Here is a 14,686-nt window from a genome sequence, read left to right on the forward strand (position 1 = left end):
TTTGTTTGTATGCATTTTTAGAAAATGTTTATTGTTTTGTGTGCAAAAAAAATTAATTAAAAAAAAAAAAAAAAAAAGAATGTCCCAGGTTCATCGCCTCTATTCTGAAATTTGGAAAGCTACTTCCTGAAGGTCTAGGTCCTCCACTCTCCCCAGCTCCCAAAACCATCTCCCAGTTTGCAAAGCGGAGGACCTTGCCTAGTGCTGGCCTTCAGAATCAGCCCCAAATTGGGCGCCAGGCATGGTGGCTCATGCCTGTCATCCCAGCCCTTTAGGAGGTAGAGATGGGCGGATTGCTTGAGCTCAGAAGTTTGGGATGAGCCTGGGCAACAGGGCAAAACTCCTCTACAAACAAAAATAATCAATCAATCATCAATCAATAAAAAAATAAAAAGAATTGTCCCCAAATTGGTAATGCCCTTGACTCAGGGGTTCTCTCCTCCCTCTCAGCTCTACTCTTTCTTCCTTCCCTACACCGTTACTCAAGGTCTCAGAGCCTTTAGGCCCCCACTGTCCCCTGGGGAGCTCCAACCGGGGTCCTGTTAAGCCTCTCACCCTGCTTGAGATCTTCCCTCTAAGCTCTCTGCCTAACCTCTCAGAGGCTCCACTCTCTAGCCACCCTCCCAGGTTACAGTCACATTGTTAGGGAGCCTCCTGGGGTCAAGGTCTTCACTAAGGAGTAATGCAAAGAGTATGTGATAGGCAGGTCCTTCCTGATGCCCCACCTCTGACCCACTGAAGCAGCTGACTCTCCTTGGAGGTGACCCTGACTGACCCTAGTGCTGTCTAGCAGGCCCAGACTAGTTTTTCTGGTTTTAGAGGGATGTCACTTGATGTGATTCATCAGCCCTATGGGCTTTGTTCTTTTATTTTCATTCACTCCACCAAAAGGTCGTGGGAGCCAAGGGCTGGGCCCTGGGTCTGTACACATTAAAAAAAAAAAAAAAAAAAAAAGCATCTGTTATCTTCTGTGATACTAAATAATTCTGACCATTTACTCATTTACCTTGACCTTTTCCCAGCAAATGCCAAGGAGCCCTGGCAGGGCAGAAACTCCCTGAGGGCAGGAGCCTTCCTTGGCTTTCTCTTACACCTTTGTGGGTTGGTAGAAGCAGCGCTGGGCATTAAAAAAGAATTTCCCATATGCTACAGAATTCCTGAAAGGCAGCTCCCGGCTAGGCTTGGTCCCCTGCTGACACCACTTAGAAAATAATTTTTTTCCTTTTTTTTTTTTTTTTTTTCTTGAGACAGAGTCTTGCTCTGTTGCCCAGGCTGGAGTGCAATGGCACTATCTCGGCTCACTGCAGCCTTCACCTCCTGGGTTCCAGAGATTCTCCTGCCTTAGCCTCCAGAGTAGCTGGGATTACAGTTGTGCGCCACCATGCCCAGCTAATTTTTGTATTTCTAGTAGAAACAGTGCTTCACCATGTTGGCCAGGCTGGTCTCAAAGTCCTGGCCTCAGGTGATCCGCCCACCTCAGCCTCCCAAAGTGCTGGGATTACAGGTGTGAACCACCACGCTCGGCCTACCTGAGAAAAGTTTTTACAGCTAATATTTTTAAGCTGAATCTCTTTGTGTATGTGACTGAGGCATGGACAGACCCCATTACATAAGCTGCCTGCATTTTATCTAGCATGTATAGAGATTCCTTCCTGAAACCAGTTGGCAAGTCTAGTTTCCTTTTCTTTGCTGAAGAGACATCAGGAATCCTGATTTGGGTCTGGTCAGGAAAAATGGAATCAGGACTTAGAGTGATACCTCCCGTTTCTACTTCAGGCCCCTAGTGTGGCCAGGCTACTTCTGGGGCAGATTATCAAAGGAACCCGTGAAGAGGCACTTCGCAGCCACAAGATGAAACAAATCCCATGGTCTGGGTCTCCACTGCCAAGCCCATTCCTGGCCTCTACCTACCAGAACCAAGAGCCAGTAGCACCACCACCCCTAAGTTAGGACAACCAAAAACGTCTCTGGACATTATCCAATGTCCCCTGGGAGGGAAAATCGCCCCCGTTGAGAACCACAACTCTACAGCATTATCCGTGAAGAGCATTTCCATCTCTGCAATGATAGGAACGGCCCTATCTGTGCCGTAGGGTGTGGCAGCACTGGCCACATGTGGCCACTGAGCATCTGAGGTGTGACTGCTGTGACTGAAGAACTGAATTTTTTATTAAATTCTAATTAATTTAAATTTAAATTTGAATGTGGCAAGCGACTGCCACATGCAAATTTACATTTATCAGATAGCACAGCTCTGGAATATACAAGAAAATTTAAATATATCAGATAGCACAGCTCTGGCATATAGAAGAAAAGGTGAAGAGCCCAGCTGGAACTAGCAGCTAAGTGGCTGGAGAGGAGGTGTTTCTAGCAGGGCGTGATGATGCCTCCACTGGAGACCAAGGAGGATTCTAAAGAGGAAGTGGTAGCCCCACACTTAACCTGTGACAAGACAAGGAACCCAGGGCTTTGGTGGCCCAGTCCTCTGGGCCAGGACGCACAGTAGAGGACCCTGACATTGGGTCTACCAGTGTTGACGCTGGCATGCTCCAGATCTGTGCCCAGGTCCTAGCGGCCAGCTAAGAAGCTGACACTAACTTGAGCAGGGGAGTGGTGGGTACATTCTAGGACAAAGGATTCTTGGGGCCCAGTGCGGTTGGCACATGAGGCGCAGGAGCTATGAAGGAGGTGGCCTCCTTAACAAAACCCCCAAGGGAGTTCCGGTTGGCTCAGTGGGTTCCATGGCTCATGATGATGCCTCTATTCGGCAAACATTTACTAAGCCTCTTACATGGTCGGGGCACGGCTGATAAGATCCAAGCTCTGCCCTCTGCTAGGGCTCAGTCTAACAGATAGGTGGGGTACAGGTAACCCCTAACTGCAAGGCAGACCAAGATAGGAATCCACAAATTCCACCATCCTCAAGCACTGGTGAGCTTGAGCAGAGAATGAGCTCCAGGTCTGAGCTCTTCAATTCACTCACTGATAGGACCCAGGAAACCTGGCCTCAAGCCCCCAGTTCTGCTAACTCACTCACTCCCTGGAAGGCCGTGGGCGAGCCCCTCTTCCTCTGTCCCTGGTTTCCCCGTATGACCCATGCATGGGCCATTCAGACCACATGGTAGGGGTCCATCCAGCTCACCGTGCCACCCCAGCCCTTCTGTGACCCTGACCCTTTCCCACCTGGCTCTGCAGGAAACAGTCGCGCTCTCATCTGCCCCTGGGGGAGCTGGTGTTCGGTTGTGTCAGCTCCTTATGCCAACCCTTCTGTGTGCTTCCCCAACTTCAGAAAATTCTCAAGAAGGAAACCAGGGAGGTGGTCTATGGAGGCTCTGCACAGGAACATTGTTCTGGGCAATCAGGGAAGGACCCTGGGGTGCGGGACCCTCTGACCAGGGGCCGATAGAGCTCTGTCCCTAGGGGAGCAGGCAACAGGGCTGCAGGCCAGAGGAGGAAGGGGCCAGCCAAGCAGGCAGAGGCACAAATAAAGGTCTCAGAGTCTCCACATCAGGACACAGAATGGGCAGGTGGCCCCCACCCAGAAAAAAAAGGAAATCTTCAAACCAGGCCTTATGTCTTCTGCTCTTTCCTCAGTGAGCACTTCAAAAAAAAAAACAACAAAAAAAACACAAAGTTACCAAGAATGTTCCACAATATTCCCACCAAAAGCCCTACTGACTTAAAAAAAAAAAATACAAATATACACATAGGTTAGAAAATTAAAACTGAACAGAATGATACAAAAATGAAAAACGCAAGTTTCCCTTCCTCCACCGGTCCCTCCACCACCAGACGAAAAAACTGCGCACAGTAACTCAGTATAAGAACACACAGAAGGAATCAGACTGCATACCAGGGGTCAGCAAACCTTCTCTATAAAGGGCCAGATGATATTTTGTGCTTTGTCGTAATGATTCAACTCTGTAGTAGCACAAATGCAGCCATAGGCAATACGTAAATGAATGGGTATGGCTGTGTTCCAATAAATCGTCTTGGATCTGAAATCTGAATTTCATATCACTTTTTTTATGAGTGACAAAATACTATTTTTCTTTTGATTTAACCATTTAAAAATGTAAACATCAAGCCAGGCACAGTGGCACATGCTTGTAATCCCAGCACTTTGGGAGGTGGAGGTAGACAGATCACTTGAGCCCAGGAGTTTGAGACCAGCCTGGGCAACATAGCGAAATCCTGTATCTACAAAAAAAAATGCAAAAAAATTAGCAGAGTGTGATGGCACGCCTGCAGTCCCAGCTATTTGGGAGGCTGAGGTGGGAGGACTGCTTAAGCCTGGGAGGTCGAGGCTGCAGTGAGCGGTGATCACACCACTGCACTCCAGCCTGAGCAACAGAACAAGACCCTGTCTCAAAAATAAATAATAAAAATTAAAATGTAAAAATCATTCTTAGCTGTAGGCTATACAAAAACAGGCACTGAGCCGAATTTGGCCTGGGGGGTCCAGTTTGCTAGCTCCTAAACCTTGCTTATTCTGCTTCCATCTTGATGACTGCTCCCTTCCGCACAGAGAGAGCCACCCCATTTTTCTGAATCATTGCCAAGTAATCCACTGAGAGATTGTCCCATAAATCCTAAGGGCACCACAGCTCTCTACTGCTGGATATTTTGTTTGCTTCCAGTTGTGCTTTGAAATTATAAATAATGTTATAGTGGACATCCTTTTACTTTGTAAATACACCCCACAGAGTTTAATCCTGTGGGTAAATCAAGGGCTATGAACATGTTTTAATTTCTCTGAGTATTGTCAAGTGGTCCTCCAGAAAGTCAGAATTTACTCCACACTACATATGAGCAGAGCCTTCTTTTCCTCACCCTCGACAGACCTGGATGTCCTGATGGACACCCTAGAAATGTATCCTTATCTGAGCCCGAGGCCTGCTGACTCCTTGAGTCGGGGGTTTTCTCTATCTTTAGAAATCCCCTTTTGGCTCTGAATTCTGCTGACACCTGTCCTGGCAAAAGCTAGGGCGATGTCTGTCTTCTCCTCCCAAGTTTGAAGGGTGTGGATAAAGGAGTTCAGGAAATGCCACCCCATAATATGCGGCTTTGGTATGCTGATTATTTCAAACCTGAAGGCACTGGGGAAAAAACAAATGCAGGGAGGAACTTTCTCTGAACTTCTCTTATCTGCGTAAAGAGGGATTCCGCTTGTCCTGAGTCCCCCACCCTGAGAAAGGAAGGCTGAGTTACTGACAATCTGCTGAGGCATCTTTTATTATCTGAGAAGTTTTAATCTGCCTAACAAGACAACGTTTATTCACCGTATAATTCCTCCCCTCACCCTCCCATAACTTGTGTCGCCACCACCCCCAGAAGCCCCAAGCCCCTATTTCCTTCTGTAGCTCAGGCTGCTATACAGGCTTCAGCCATCTCACCCTTCTGGGAATCTCATATTTTGTGGTACACCCACGTGCAGATATGTAACTAAATATGGTTTTCTCCTGTTGATCTTGTTTTTTGTTGTTGTTATTGTTCTGAGATGGAGTCTTGCTCTGTGACCCAGACTGGAGTGCAGTGGCACGATCTCAGCTCACTGCAACCTCTGCCTTCCCGGTTCAAGCGATTCTCATGCCTCCGCCTCCTGAGTAGCTGGGATTACAGGCGCCCACCACACCCGGGTAATTTTTGTATTTTTAGTAGAGCTGGGGTTTTACCATGTTGGCTAGGCTGGTCTCGAACTGGCCTCAAGTGATCTGCCCGCCTCAGCCTCCCAAAGTGAGCCACCGTGCCCAGCCCTGTTAATTTTGTTTATAAGTCAGTTGAACTCATAGCCCAGCCAAGCAGCCTAGCAAGATGGAGGAAAGCCATTTTTGCTCCCCTGCATGGGCCAGGCTGCCAACCCCAGGGAAGAAATTGCCTGAGCTGACAACCCGGATTTTACTGCCACTCAATTACATGACAACTATGGAACTACAAAACCCCCTGGCTCCCTGAAGCTCCTGAGCCCCAGGACCTTCTCTCAGACTGCCTTTGGGTCCTAGTCCTTTTTGCCCTCACATCTAGAATCTTCTAACACCAGTACCAGAAGAGGCCCTGGAGATGGATCATTTGAGAACCTGCCCCTCCTTCACTGTGTGGATAAGAAAATTATGGCCAAAAAGAACTGACTTGCCCAGGGTCCCAGCATCAGAAATGTGCTCAGCTGCCTCTCTTGTGACACGGTTGCCCACCTGCCCCAACATACTCAAGGTCATCTCTGCTAGTGACTATTCTCCCCGACTGCTGGTGTGTGTGGCTTGTGGCTAATCCATGTCTCTCTACCACCCCTCACAGTCTCCCTGATTTGGCTACCTTGATGTTAGCGGCTTTCCTGGGATGTCTGGACATACTGGTCAATCAGGAACAGTGACGGGCCAGATCTGTAGAATCCCCCAGCTCCCTGCAGCTCACACCCCAGCTGTTCATGTGCTAGACAAAATCTGGATGTACCTAAGGAAGTTCCGGAAAGCCTTGAGCCCATGAACCCACGACTCAGCAGGCGGAGAGCTGAAAGTGACTGCTGCAAGGGACAATGATGCTCCTGCAGGAGATCCAGCAGGAGGCAATGCGGAGATCAGGGCCATCAGGGAGTGAAGGGGAGTGTGCAGGGATAGACGCCACCACTGAGGCCAACACAAGGCAATCCAGGGATTACCTTTGGATCCCAACACCTCACGAGGACCCTAATAAGCAAGGCCAGGCTTGGAGAGCTGTCTCCCTGCAAATGAAAGGCATGGGCCCCCTACAAGAGCAGGTGAACTGTGGCGTCCATGGCTCTTCCCAGTGGGGTTGCCCCACACCATGTGGCTGGCCCAAAGGACATGAACAAGGGGAAAGGACAGGGTGATGGCCAGGAAACACACACAACCGAGTGCTTCAACATGCCAGGCTCTGTGCTGAGTCACTGGCACAAGACCATTTTCATCTGTGACCCCTCCCACCCGAGCCAACATCTCAGGGAGCCTGACAAGAGTCTGGGGGATGGGCAGCAGGAATCAGCCGTATTTTCAAATGGGAAAGGCAGGCTCCAAGAGGCTGAGTTGGGGAGCCCTCCCTCCCAGTTCAGTGCCCTCTGGCTGCCTCACTTTTGGCATCAACTCCAACCAGAGAGGGGAAGCCAAGTCCTGTTCCAGACATGGCCTGCCATCCCATGAGGCCCAGGCTAAAAGGCCTTGGGGTGGGCTGGAACGCCTGCCTGCTCCAGGCAACCCTTTCCTCACCCCCTGCCCCCACCCCTGCCAAACGCTGGCTGCGTGGGATGGGAGGAAGCGGTAGGGTTGCCATTTCCCTCCGCTCTGAGGCTGCCCATCTGTTTCCTGGGATAGGACTCCCCGCCCCTATCCACCCCTAGTCCGGAAACTCACTTGCTCTGGGGCTATGGGAAAAGGGAACTGCATGGCTCCCTCCCTCCCCAGGGGGTGGTGGCAGAGGCCTCCCACCCTCATGGCTCTAGCTGGCCAGCTCCTACCAATGCTTCTGGGTACACAGTGGGTGGCTGGGCCTAAACAGCACTGCCGTAAAAGTCTAGCACCCAGTCTCAGAGTGCCACGAGACTCTCCCCCCTCCCCCACTCCGGCCTGGCTGTCATCCCTAGCTGGCAGCTTCATGGCTTATCCCAGCCCTGGGGGTGGGGTGATGGGGTGACTTTCTGGGTGGAAGTTGGTGGAAAGTAAAAAAGTGAAACACTTCCCAGCCCAGCCCCAGCTGATGGGACCACGTGGTCATCTGTGAGTAAGCACCGCCCCCTGCTGGACATGCCAGATACGGCTGCCGGGGCCACCGCACCTTGGGTGCTCAGCTGATACAAGAGAGGCAAAATCCAGGCCTGGGGCCCAGCAACTTCACAAGACCCCACCAAAACTAGGGGCCAGTAACACCAGCAGTGTCTAAGGCAACCTATAGTTCTATGTCAAATAAGTTTAAAAGAAGGGGCCAAAACCATAGGGGCTGGGCTGGGGCAGACAGGGAAGGTTTTGCACAGAATGTGAAAAGGCAAGAGAGGAGCAGAGAGGACAGCCAGCCCAGCAGGGCCCAGCCACGCAAAGACCAAGGGGGATAAGACAGACCAACAAAGGGCCCCGGAGGCGGAACTAGGAAGTGGGGCCACTGCCTGTTAGATTTCAGGCTGTTTAAAGCCTTGAACTTCTGCACCAGAACCCCAATATAGAAAATAGATCTAAGTTGATGATCTGGCCAAGGATGGGGGCTATAGTCCCTGACCCCAGCACACAGTCAGGGGCCCCTGGGGCGGCTCTGAATACCTGAAGAAGCAAAGTTTGAACCTAGAGCTTCAGGCAATGGGGCTTCAGAGCATTTGACTGACAAGATAACCATGGGGTCTCACGAGGAGGGAGAACACAGCCGCAGTGTTCAAGGTGGAATGAAAGCAGGGGTATGGGAGCCCAAGGCAGGAGGGGGTACTGAGAACTTGCTGCACTTCTCCAGCCAGCCCTCCTCCCACACAGGACTTCACAGATTCTCAGGGTCAATGTATGGGAGCCCAAACCCTCCATTCACCGGGTCCTTTCCCAGCCTCCCCTCATGCTCTGTCTGTACTATCTAATCTAGCCTCTGGTTACACTGGGCACTGGTCTCTGTCTCCTGAATCCTCCACAGAGCACCACACACACAGGACCTCCACAAGCATGACTAACATGATAAAGAAAAAGAAAATTGCATGTACTGCAGAGCAATGGGCCGTCCCCGGGAGCACTGGACTCCCATGCCAGAGGCTGCCATGCTTATCTGGTGAGGATACTCACCCCAGGAATGTCCAAAAGCTTTGACAACAGAAGAGGCAACTTCAGGGCTGCGACACTCCCTGTGACACCCACAAGAACATGGAATTTTCTCTCCATCAAGGGTGCAGCAGCCGGACAGGAGGCCTTTGGTTCCATGTGGGGTCTGGTGGCTTCAAGTTCTGGGAGCCTGCCAGGCCTGGGCTCCATAAAGCTGTCGGGATTTAGGATCTAAAAGCAGAACAAGGGCCACCTCCTTCATTCATACAGTCGACCAGAATGTATGGAGCACCATGTATTAGGCCCCAGGCCAGAGGCTGAGGCAGCGGAAGGGATCAGCAGTCCTGGCTTCAGGGAGCACACAGTTTGATAAGAAAGTGAGACACCTTCCCTACACACGGGCCAGTCACAAGATAATGATGCAGTGCTGTGGGGAAGGGCTGTACCGGGTGCGTGGCTGATCAGCGTGACCATCTCTAGAAGTTAGAGACTGCATCCCAGAAAAGATGACGTTGGGGTTGAGTCCTGAAGGACGAGTTAGTTTTTCAGAGACAGGAAGAAATCACTTCAAAGGAAGGAACAATCTTGCAAAGGTGAAGGTCCTGAAGGAGGGTGGCAGGTTGGGGAACAGGGAGTGGCTTACTAGTGAAGCCAGAGTGTGATGGGGGGTAGTGGAGGGGCAGGAAGTGAGGCTGAAAGTCAGGGTGAGGCCAGAATGCCATGGGCAGCGAGGGCCAGGGTGAGGAGTTTTGGTTTTAGAAAGATGGTGCTGACACCTGGTGATAGTGTCAAAGGGACCCTGCTAGTGGAGAGACTGGAGGGCGAGAGGAGCTGCTGCGGTGGACTGGGCTGACTGGTGAAAGGAAGTGGCAGGAAGGGATGGGTTCCAAAGATGCTCGTGAGGTGGAACCCTGGGCAACAAGGAGGTTTGGGTGCTCCAGGGAGCCAAGAGATTTGCCTCTCTGTCCCTGTCCCTGTTAATCAAGATGGGCACCACCGTACAAATCAAAGCCCCGGAAGAAACCAGCATGAAGGGGATGCGGGCCACCCCAGATTAACTGGTTTGCTTCTTCCTCTGGCTCTCAGACGTTGCTAGAAGTGAGTGCTCGTGATAATATGGCTGATGGACACCAAACCCTACATGTGCCGGGTTGGGCCAGCAGAACGTGCTTCATCAGCAACCATCGCTGAGGACCGATCACATTGAACACCATGCAAAGGAATTGTGGAAAACACAGTAGCTGCCTCTGGGGAATCTGTAGGTTGAGTTTGAGAAGACAGGAATGACACCTGTCTGAAATTATTTGAGATCAGTCCTTCCCTGGGATGTACCTTTTTGGTGATCACAGACTCAATTAACACATCAGTTTCCTTGCCTCTCCCTCCACCAGCAAGCTCCCTGAATGTGTGACCGGGTCCAATGGCCAACCAGCAGTCCACTAGCCGGCGGTCCTGAACATGTGCTGAATGAATAACTATACCCTCCAAAGCAGCGTGGGGCAGAAGACAGATACCCAGCCTGTGAATCAGAAGCCCTGGGCCCTGACCATGGTGTGCTCCTGACCTGGAGTGACCTTGGTCCAGGGTCATTCCCTCCCTGGACCTGTCCCTTCATCTGAAAAATGCAGAGGTAGGACCAGATGATTTCTGAAGCTCCTTCCAGCAGAAACTTTGAGTCAATACATGAAAGAGAGCAGCAAGGGGCTCTCCGTACAAGACAGAAGGTCCTAGAAGATGCACTCAAAAAACAATCAGCAGGGCAAGGGAAACTCAGGCAGCTGCCCAGGAAGCAGTGCTGGTGAGTCATCCAATGGCTACCTCCATGGCTGAACATCCACAGGGGCCTGTCTCCTCTTCACTCACAGGCCCCCTGGCTCTCTAGCCTCTCTGCCCAGGATTTGACTTCAGCACTTGGGCACAACCCACGTGGGCTGAGGATCATGTTTGGCTGCATTATCCCACTTCTCAGCAGGGGTTAAGCACAGGCTGGTTCCCTAGGGCAAGATCACCTAAAGTTTGATTTGCCAGTAATCTCAATGTCTGCTCCACTGCAGGGCCCCAACCAGGGCAATGCTTGGCCAGAGTTGGAGAACTGAGTTTATCCCAGGGAGTGGGGAGCCCTGTTAGAATCTGACAAGGTACAGAGGGCCTACTAGCCAGCTTCTTCCCAGAACACATCATCAGTAGGTGATGGAGGCACATTATTTATTCTCCAGGGAAACCTACCTGCCAGATCTCAAACCCTGACCCTATCCCACCCTAGCCAACTGGTGCTAGGATAGGTAGATTCCTGCAAAACCAGAAGCCAAATTTTATCTCTGAGGCCCCTGAACCTCCTCCACATCAAGCTGATCTCATTCCTAGGAAACAGGTTACAGAAAGCGATCAGTTAAACTTGGGGCAGGAATCTGTATTAGTGACTTCAACTGCTTCCCCACAGCAGGCACTATAGTCCGAAATACAGTACTTAGCCTGCTTAGCAAAGCTGTGCTAAGGATCAAACTTACCTACCTTCCTAAAAAAGAGGGTGTGTGTGTGTATGTGTGTGCTTAATATACTTGAGGAATAGAAAGTGGATCATTTAACCAACATTTGGAGGCGAGGTCCAATCAGTTCAACCTGAGAATTCCAGGAAGGGTGACAGCTGGCAGGATTCCTTTGTTTGCTTGCAAAGAGGATCAAATTCCAAACCAGTAAGTCTATTACTCTAACCAGAACCTGTTGGAGTCACCTATTTGCACAAGAAGGGTAGCTGCAGACAGTACCTGACTTCCCCGGGCTCTGCTGAACTCACAGGAACTCCTGAGCAGCAAAAAGAGTTGGCAAGCAGGCAGGTTATAGGGCTACAGGCTTTGATTACTGAGCCTCAAGATCCCAGGGCACTAGCCAAGCAGGTAAGCCACAGCCAGAAAAATGGCAGCTTCTCTATCCTCTAGAAAGACAAGGACAGACAGAGCAAAGAGCCTCAGCTTGTGATGTTTAAGTCTCCTCTGATGAGTTTAATTCAGGGCAGAGTTTTAGGTTTCAGGGATACCTGCCAGTCCCTATATGGGCAAAGGTGGAGCTGGCACAGAACCAGACTAAAGACAGAGCAAGGAAAGCAAGGCCAGACAGGGTATCGGTTCAAACTCAATACAGGAAAGATGAGAACTGACCTAAGACAAAGCAGAACCAAACAAGGGAAGTGTGTGGTGGGTAGGCAGGGATCCAAGATCCATTATGAGCCTGAATCCTTTAGCCTAACATCAAATCCCCTCATTACTGGCCACCCAGGCTTCTGCTCCAGCTTACACTTGTAATCCCAGCAATTTAAGAGGGCAAGGTGGGAGGATTGCGTGAGCCCAGGCACTCGATACCAGCCTGGGCAACATAGCAAGACCCCAGCTCTACAAAAAATTTAAAAATTAGTCAGGTGTGGTGGCACATGCCTGTGGTCTCAGCTACTTGGGAGGCTGAGGCAGAAGGATCGCTTGAGCCTAGAAGGCTGCAGTGAGCCATGTTTGTGCCACTGCACTCCAGCCTAGGTGACAGAGAGAGACCATTTCAAAATATAATAATAGTACCACAATAAAAAAAAAAGTGTATAACTATTTACATAGCATTTACACTGTATCAGGTTTTATAAGTAATCTAGAGATTATTTAAATTATACAGAGGGCGTGGTGGCACGTGCCTGCAGTCCCAGCTACTTGGGAGGCTGAGGTGGGAGGATTATCTGAGCCCAGGAAGTTCGAGGATGCAGTGAGCTATGATTGCACCACTACACTCCAGCCTGGGAGACACAGTGAGACCCTGACTCAAAAAAAAAAAAAAAAAGAAAGAAAAGAAAAGAAAAACGATATACGGGAGGGCTGATGTGGTAGCTCACACCAGTAATCCCAGCATTTTGAGAGGCCGAGGAAGGATTGCTTAAGCCAGGAGTTTGAGACCAGCCTGGGCAACATGGTGAGACCCTGGCTCTACAAAAATAAAATAAAATAAAAACTAGCCGGGTGTGGTGGCTTATGCCTATGGTTCCAGCTAGACAGGAGGCTGAGACGGGAGGATACCTTGAGCCCAGGAGGTCGAGGCTGCAGTGAGCCATGTTCCTACCACTGCACTCCAGCCTGGGTCACAGAATGAGACCTTGTCTCAAAAAAAAAAAAAAAGTATACAGCAATCCCCTGCGGATAGAGGGATGCATGTATCTAACACACACTCACACACGTGGGCTACTAGAAAGGCAGTGACTGCGTATTGCTACTTCCCAGCCACTGTGAGAGATGTGGAAACCCCTGCTCCAGGACACCCACCACTTCCCCAACTTGGCAATCTCTCCTGCTCACCATCTAGCACCTGCTTCCAAATACTTCAAGGACAGCAGGAAGTTCTTTTCTGACAAGATTTGGCCTAATTTTTAAATATCACTCAGCACTTTTTGGCAGGCCTAGGGCTACCTCCAACATCCCATGGCTTTCCTTTTTTAATTTTACCAACTTTTTAAATACACTTTGTACTTTAGGCAGCCCGGGTAAGCGCTCAGTGTGAGAAGCTGACACGGCCATCATTTAAACTAGATTAAACGACACTGGACAAATAATCGCAGAGCAGCACAAAGTCGGGCTGGACGGGCAGAGATGCAAACCCTCCACTCAGGACTCGGAGGTCCCTCCTGCTCCAGGCGGCCCCACCCGTACAGCCGGGAAAGTGAGGTCGCACAAATGCACGGCCGCCTACCCACGCACAGTCTCAAGCAGAGCATCATGGGCACAGAGGGGAAAGTAAGGACACACACAGACAGCCGCGGACCCACGCTCGCAGACACAACTCCCCGAACCTCCCCTCCCTCGCCGCCGCGAGAACCCAGCTTCCCAGCCCCCTTCCACTGCTCACCCGCGCCAGGCGCGTCTCGGGGCCGCTCCCAAATATCGCGGTATCTCTGCCGCCCTCCCGCGGAATCTGACTGGCACGCCTCACGAGAGCACCTGGCTGGCTGTGTGCCGCGCAGCCTTCTGGGAGCTGTAGTCCACTTCTCTGCCTTCCGGGAGTCGTAGTCCACTGGCGAAATCCTGGAGCAAACCCTGGCTCCCTGTTCTTTGTATTGCTGGGACTCTCGATAGGCGCTGGCATAACTGTCCGACCTCTTCTCCTCACTCCTATCAGCCCCACACACACTGCTCGTTGCTTGAGGTTTTTTTTTTTTTGCTATTGTCCTAGGTTTATTGAAAATATTACAGTATCTCAAAAAGATTCAAACAGCTTCCACGTGGCGTTTTGAAATTCATCCCCACTGTCGACTGAGTGACCTGCAGGTTGGACAGACCGCCAAAGTCCAAAAACGTCAGCCTTAATGTCAGGATCTGTTAATACTTCAATGATCTCCTGATCCAGGGCTGAGACCTCAGGAACATGATTATCTCTCCTTTCTCTCTTCTCCTCCTGCAACTTGATGGAGATACCTTTCACTGAGCGCTTCAAATCAGCTTCATCACATGCATGTTGTAGCCTGCTATCTTGTTGGGGAGTTTTTTTGTGTGTTTGTTTGTTTGTTTGTTTTTTGAGACAGGGTCTGGCTCTGTCACCCAGACTGGAGTGTGCAGTGGTGCTATCCCCACTCACTGCAACCTCCAATTTTTGGGCTCAAGCCATCCTCCTATCTCAGCCTATGGAGTAGCCGGGACTACAGGAGTGCGCCATCATGCCAGACTAATGTTTGTTTGTTTTTTTTTTTTTTTTTTTTTTTTTTGAGACGTAGTCTCGCTCTGTCGCCCAGGCTGGAGTGCAGTGGCGCAATCTCGGCTCACTGCAAGCTCCGCCTCCCGGGTTCACGCCATTCTCCTGCCTCTCAGCCTCTCCGAGTAGCTGGGACTACAGGCGCCCGCCACCACGCCCGGCTAATTTTTTTTTTTGTATTTTTTAGTAGAGACGGGGTTTCACTGTGGTCTCGATCTCCTGACCTCGTGATCCGC

The 14,686-nt window shown here is 50.6% G+C and overlaps 1 protein-coding gene across 5 annotated transcripts in view; it reads right to left on the reverse strand.

Annotated features, from left to right (window-relative positions):
- Positions 1 to 13,711, reverse strand: part of PPCDC (phosphopantothenoylcysteine decarboxylase) — a 32,720-nt gene extending 19,009 nt beyond the window's left edge. For 3 of the 5 annotated variants that reach the window (XM_058427836.1, XM_058427835.1, XM_032174971.2), the window contains exons 1-2: positions 13,611 to 13,711; positions 8,763 to 8,969 (exon numbers count right to left, since the gene is read on the reverse strand). In XM_058427836.1, the coding sequence (XP_058283819.1) occupies positions 8,763 to 8,948 (186 nt within the window). In that variant the 5' untranslated portion in view covers positions 8,949 to 8,969; positions 13,611 to 13,711. The remainder of the gene's footprint in view (positions 1 to 8,762; positions 8,970 to 13,610) is intronic. The other 2 variants (XM_032174970.2, XM_032174972.2) reach the window with 2 other exon arrangements.
- Positions 13,712 to 14,686: the final 975 nt, after the last annotated feature.

Source organism: Hylobates moloch, unplaced genomic scaffold (genome assembly GCF_009828535.3).
Source record: "Hylobates moloch isolate HMO894 unplaced genomic scaffold, HMol_V3 SCAFFOLD_14, whole genome shotgun sequence".
NCBI lineage: Eukaryota > Metazoa > Chordata > Mammalia > Primates > Hylobatidae > Hylobates > Hylobates moloch.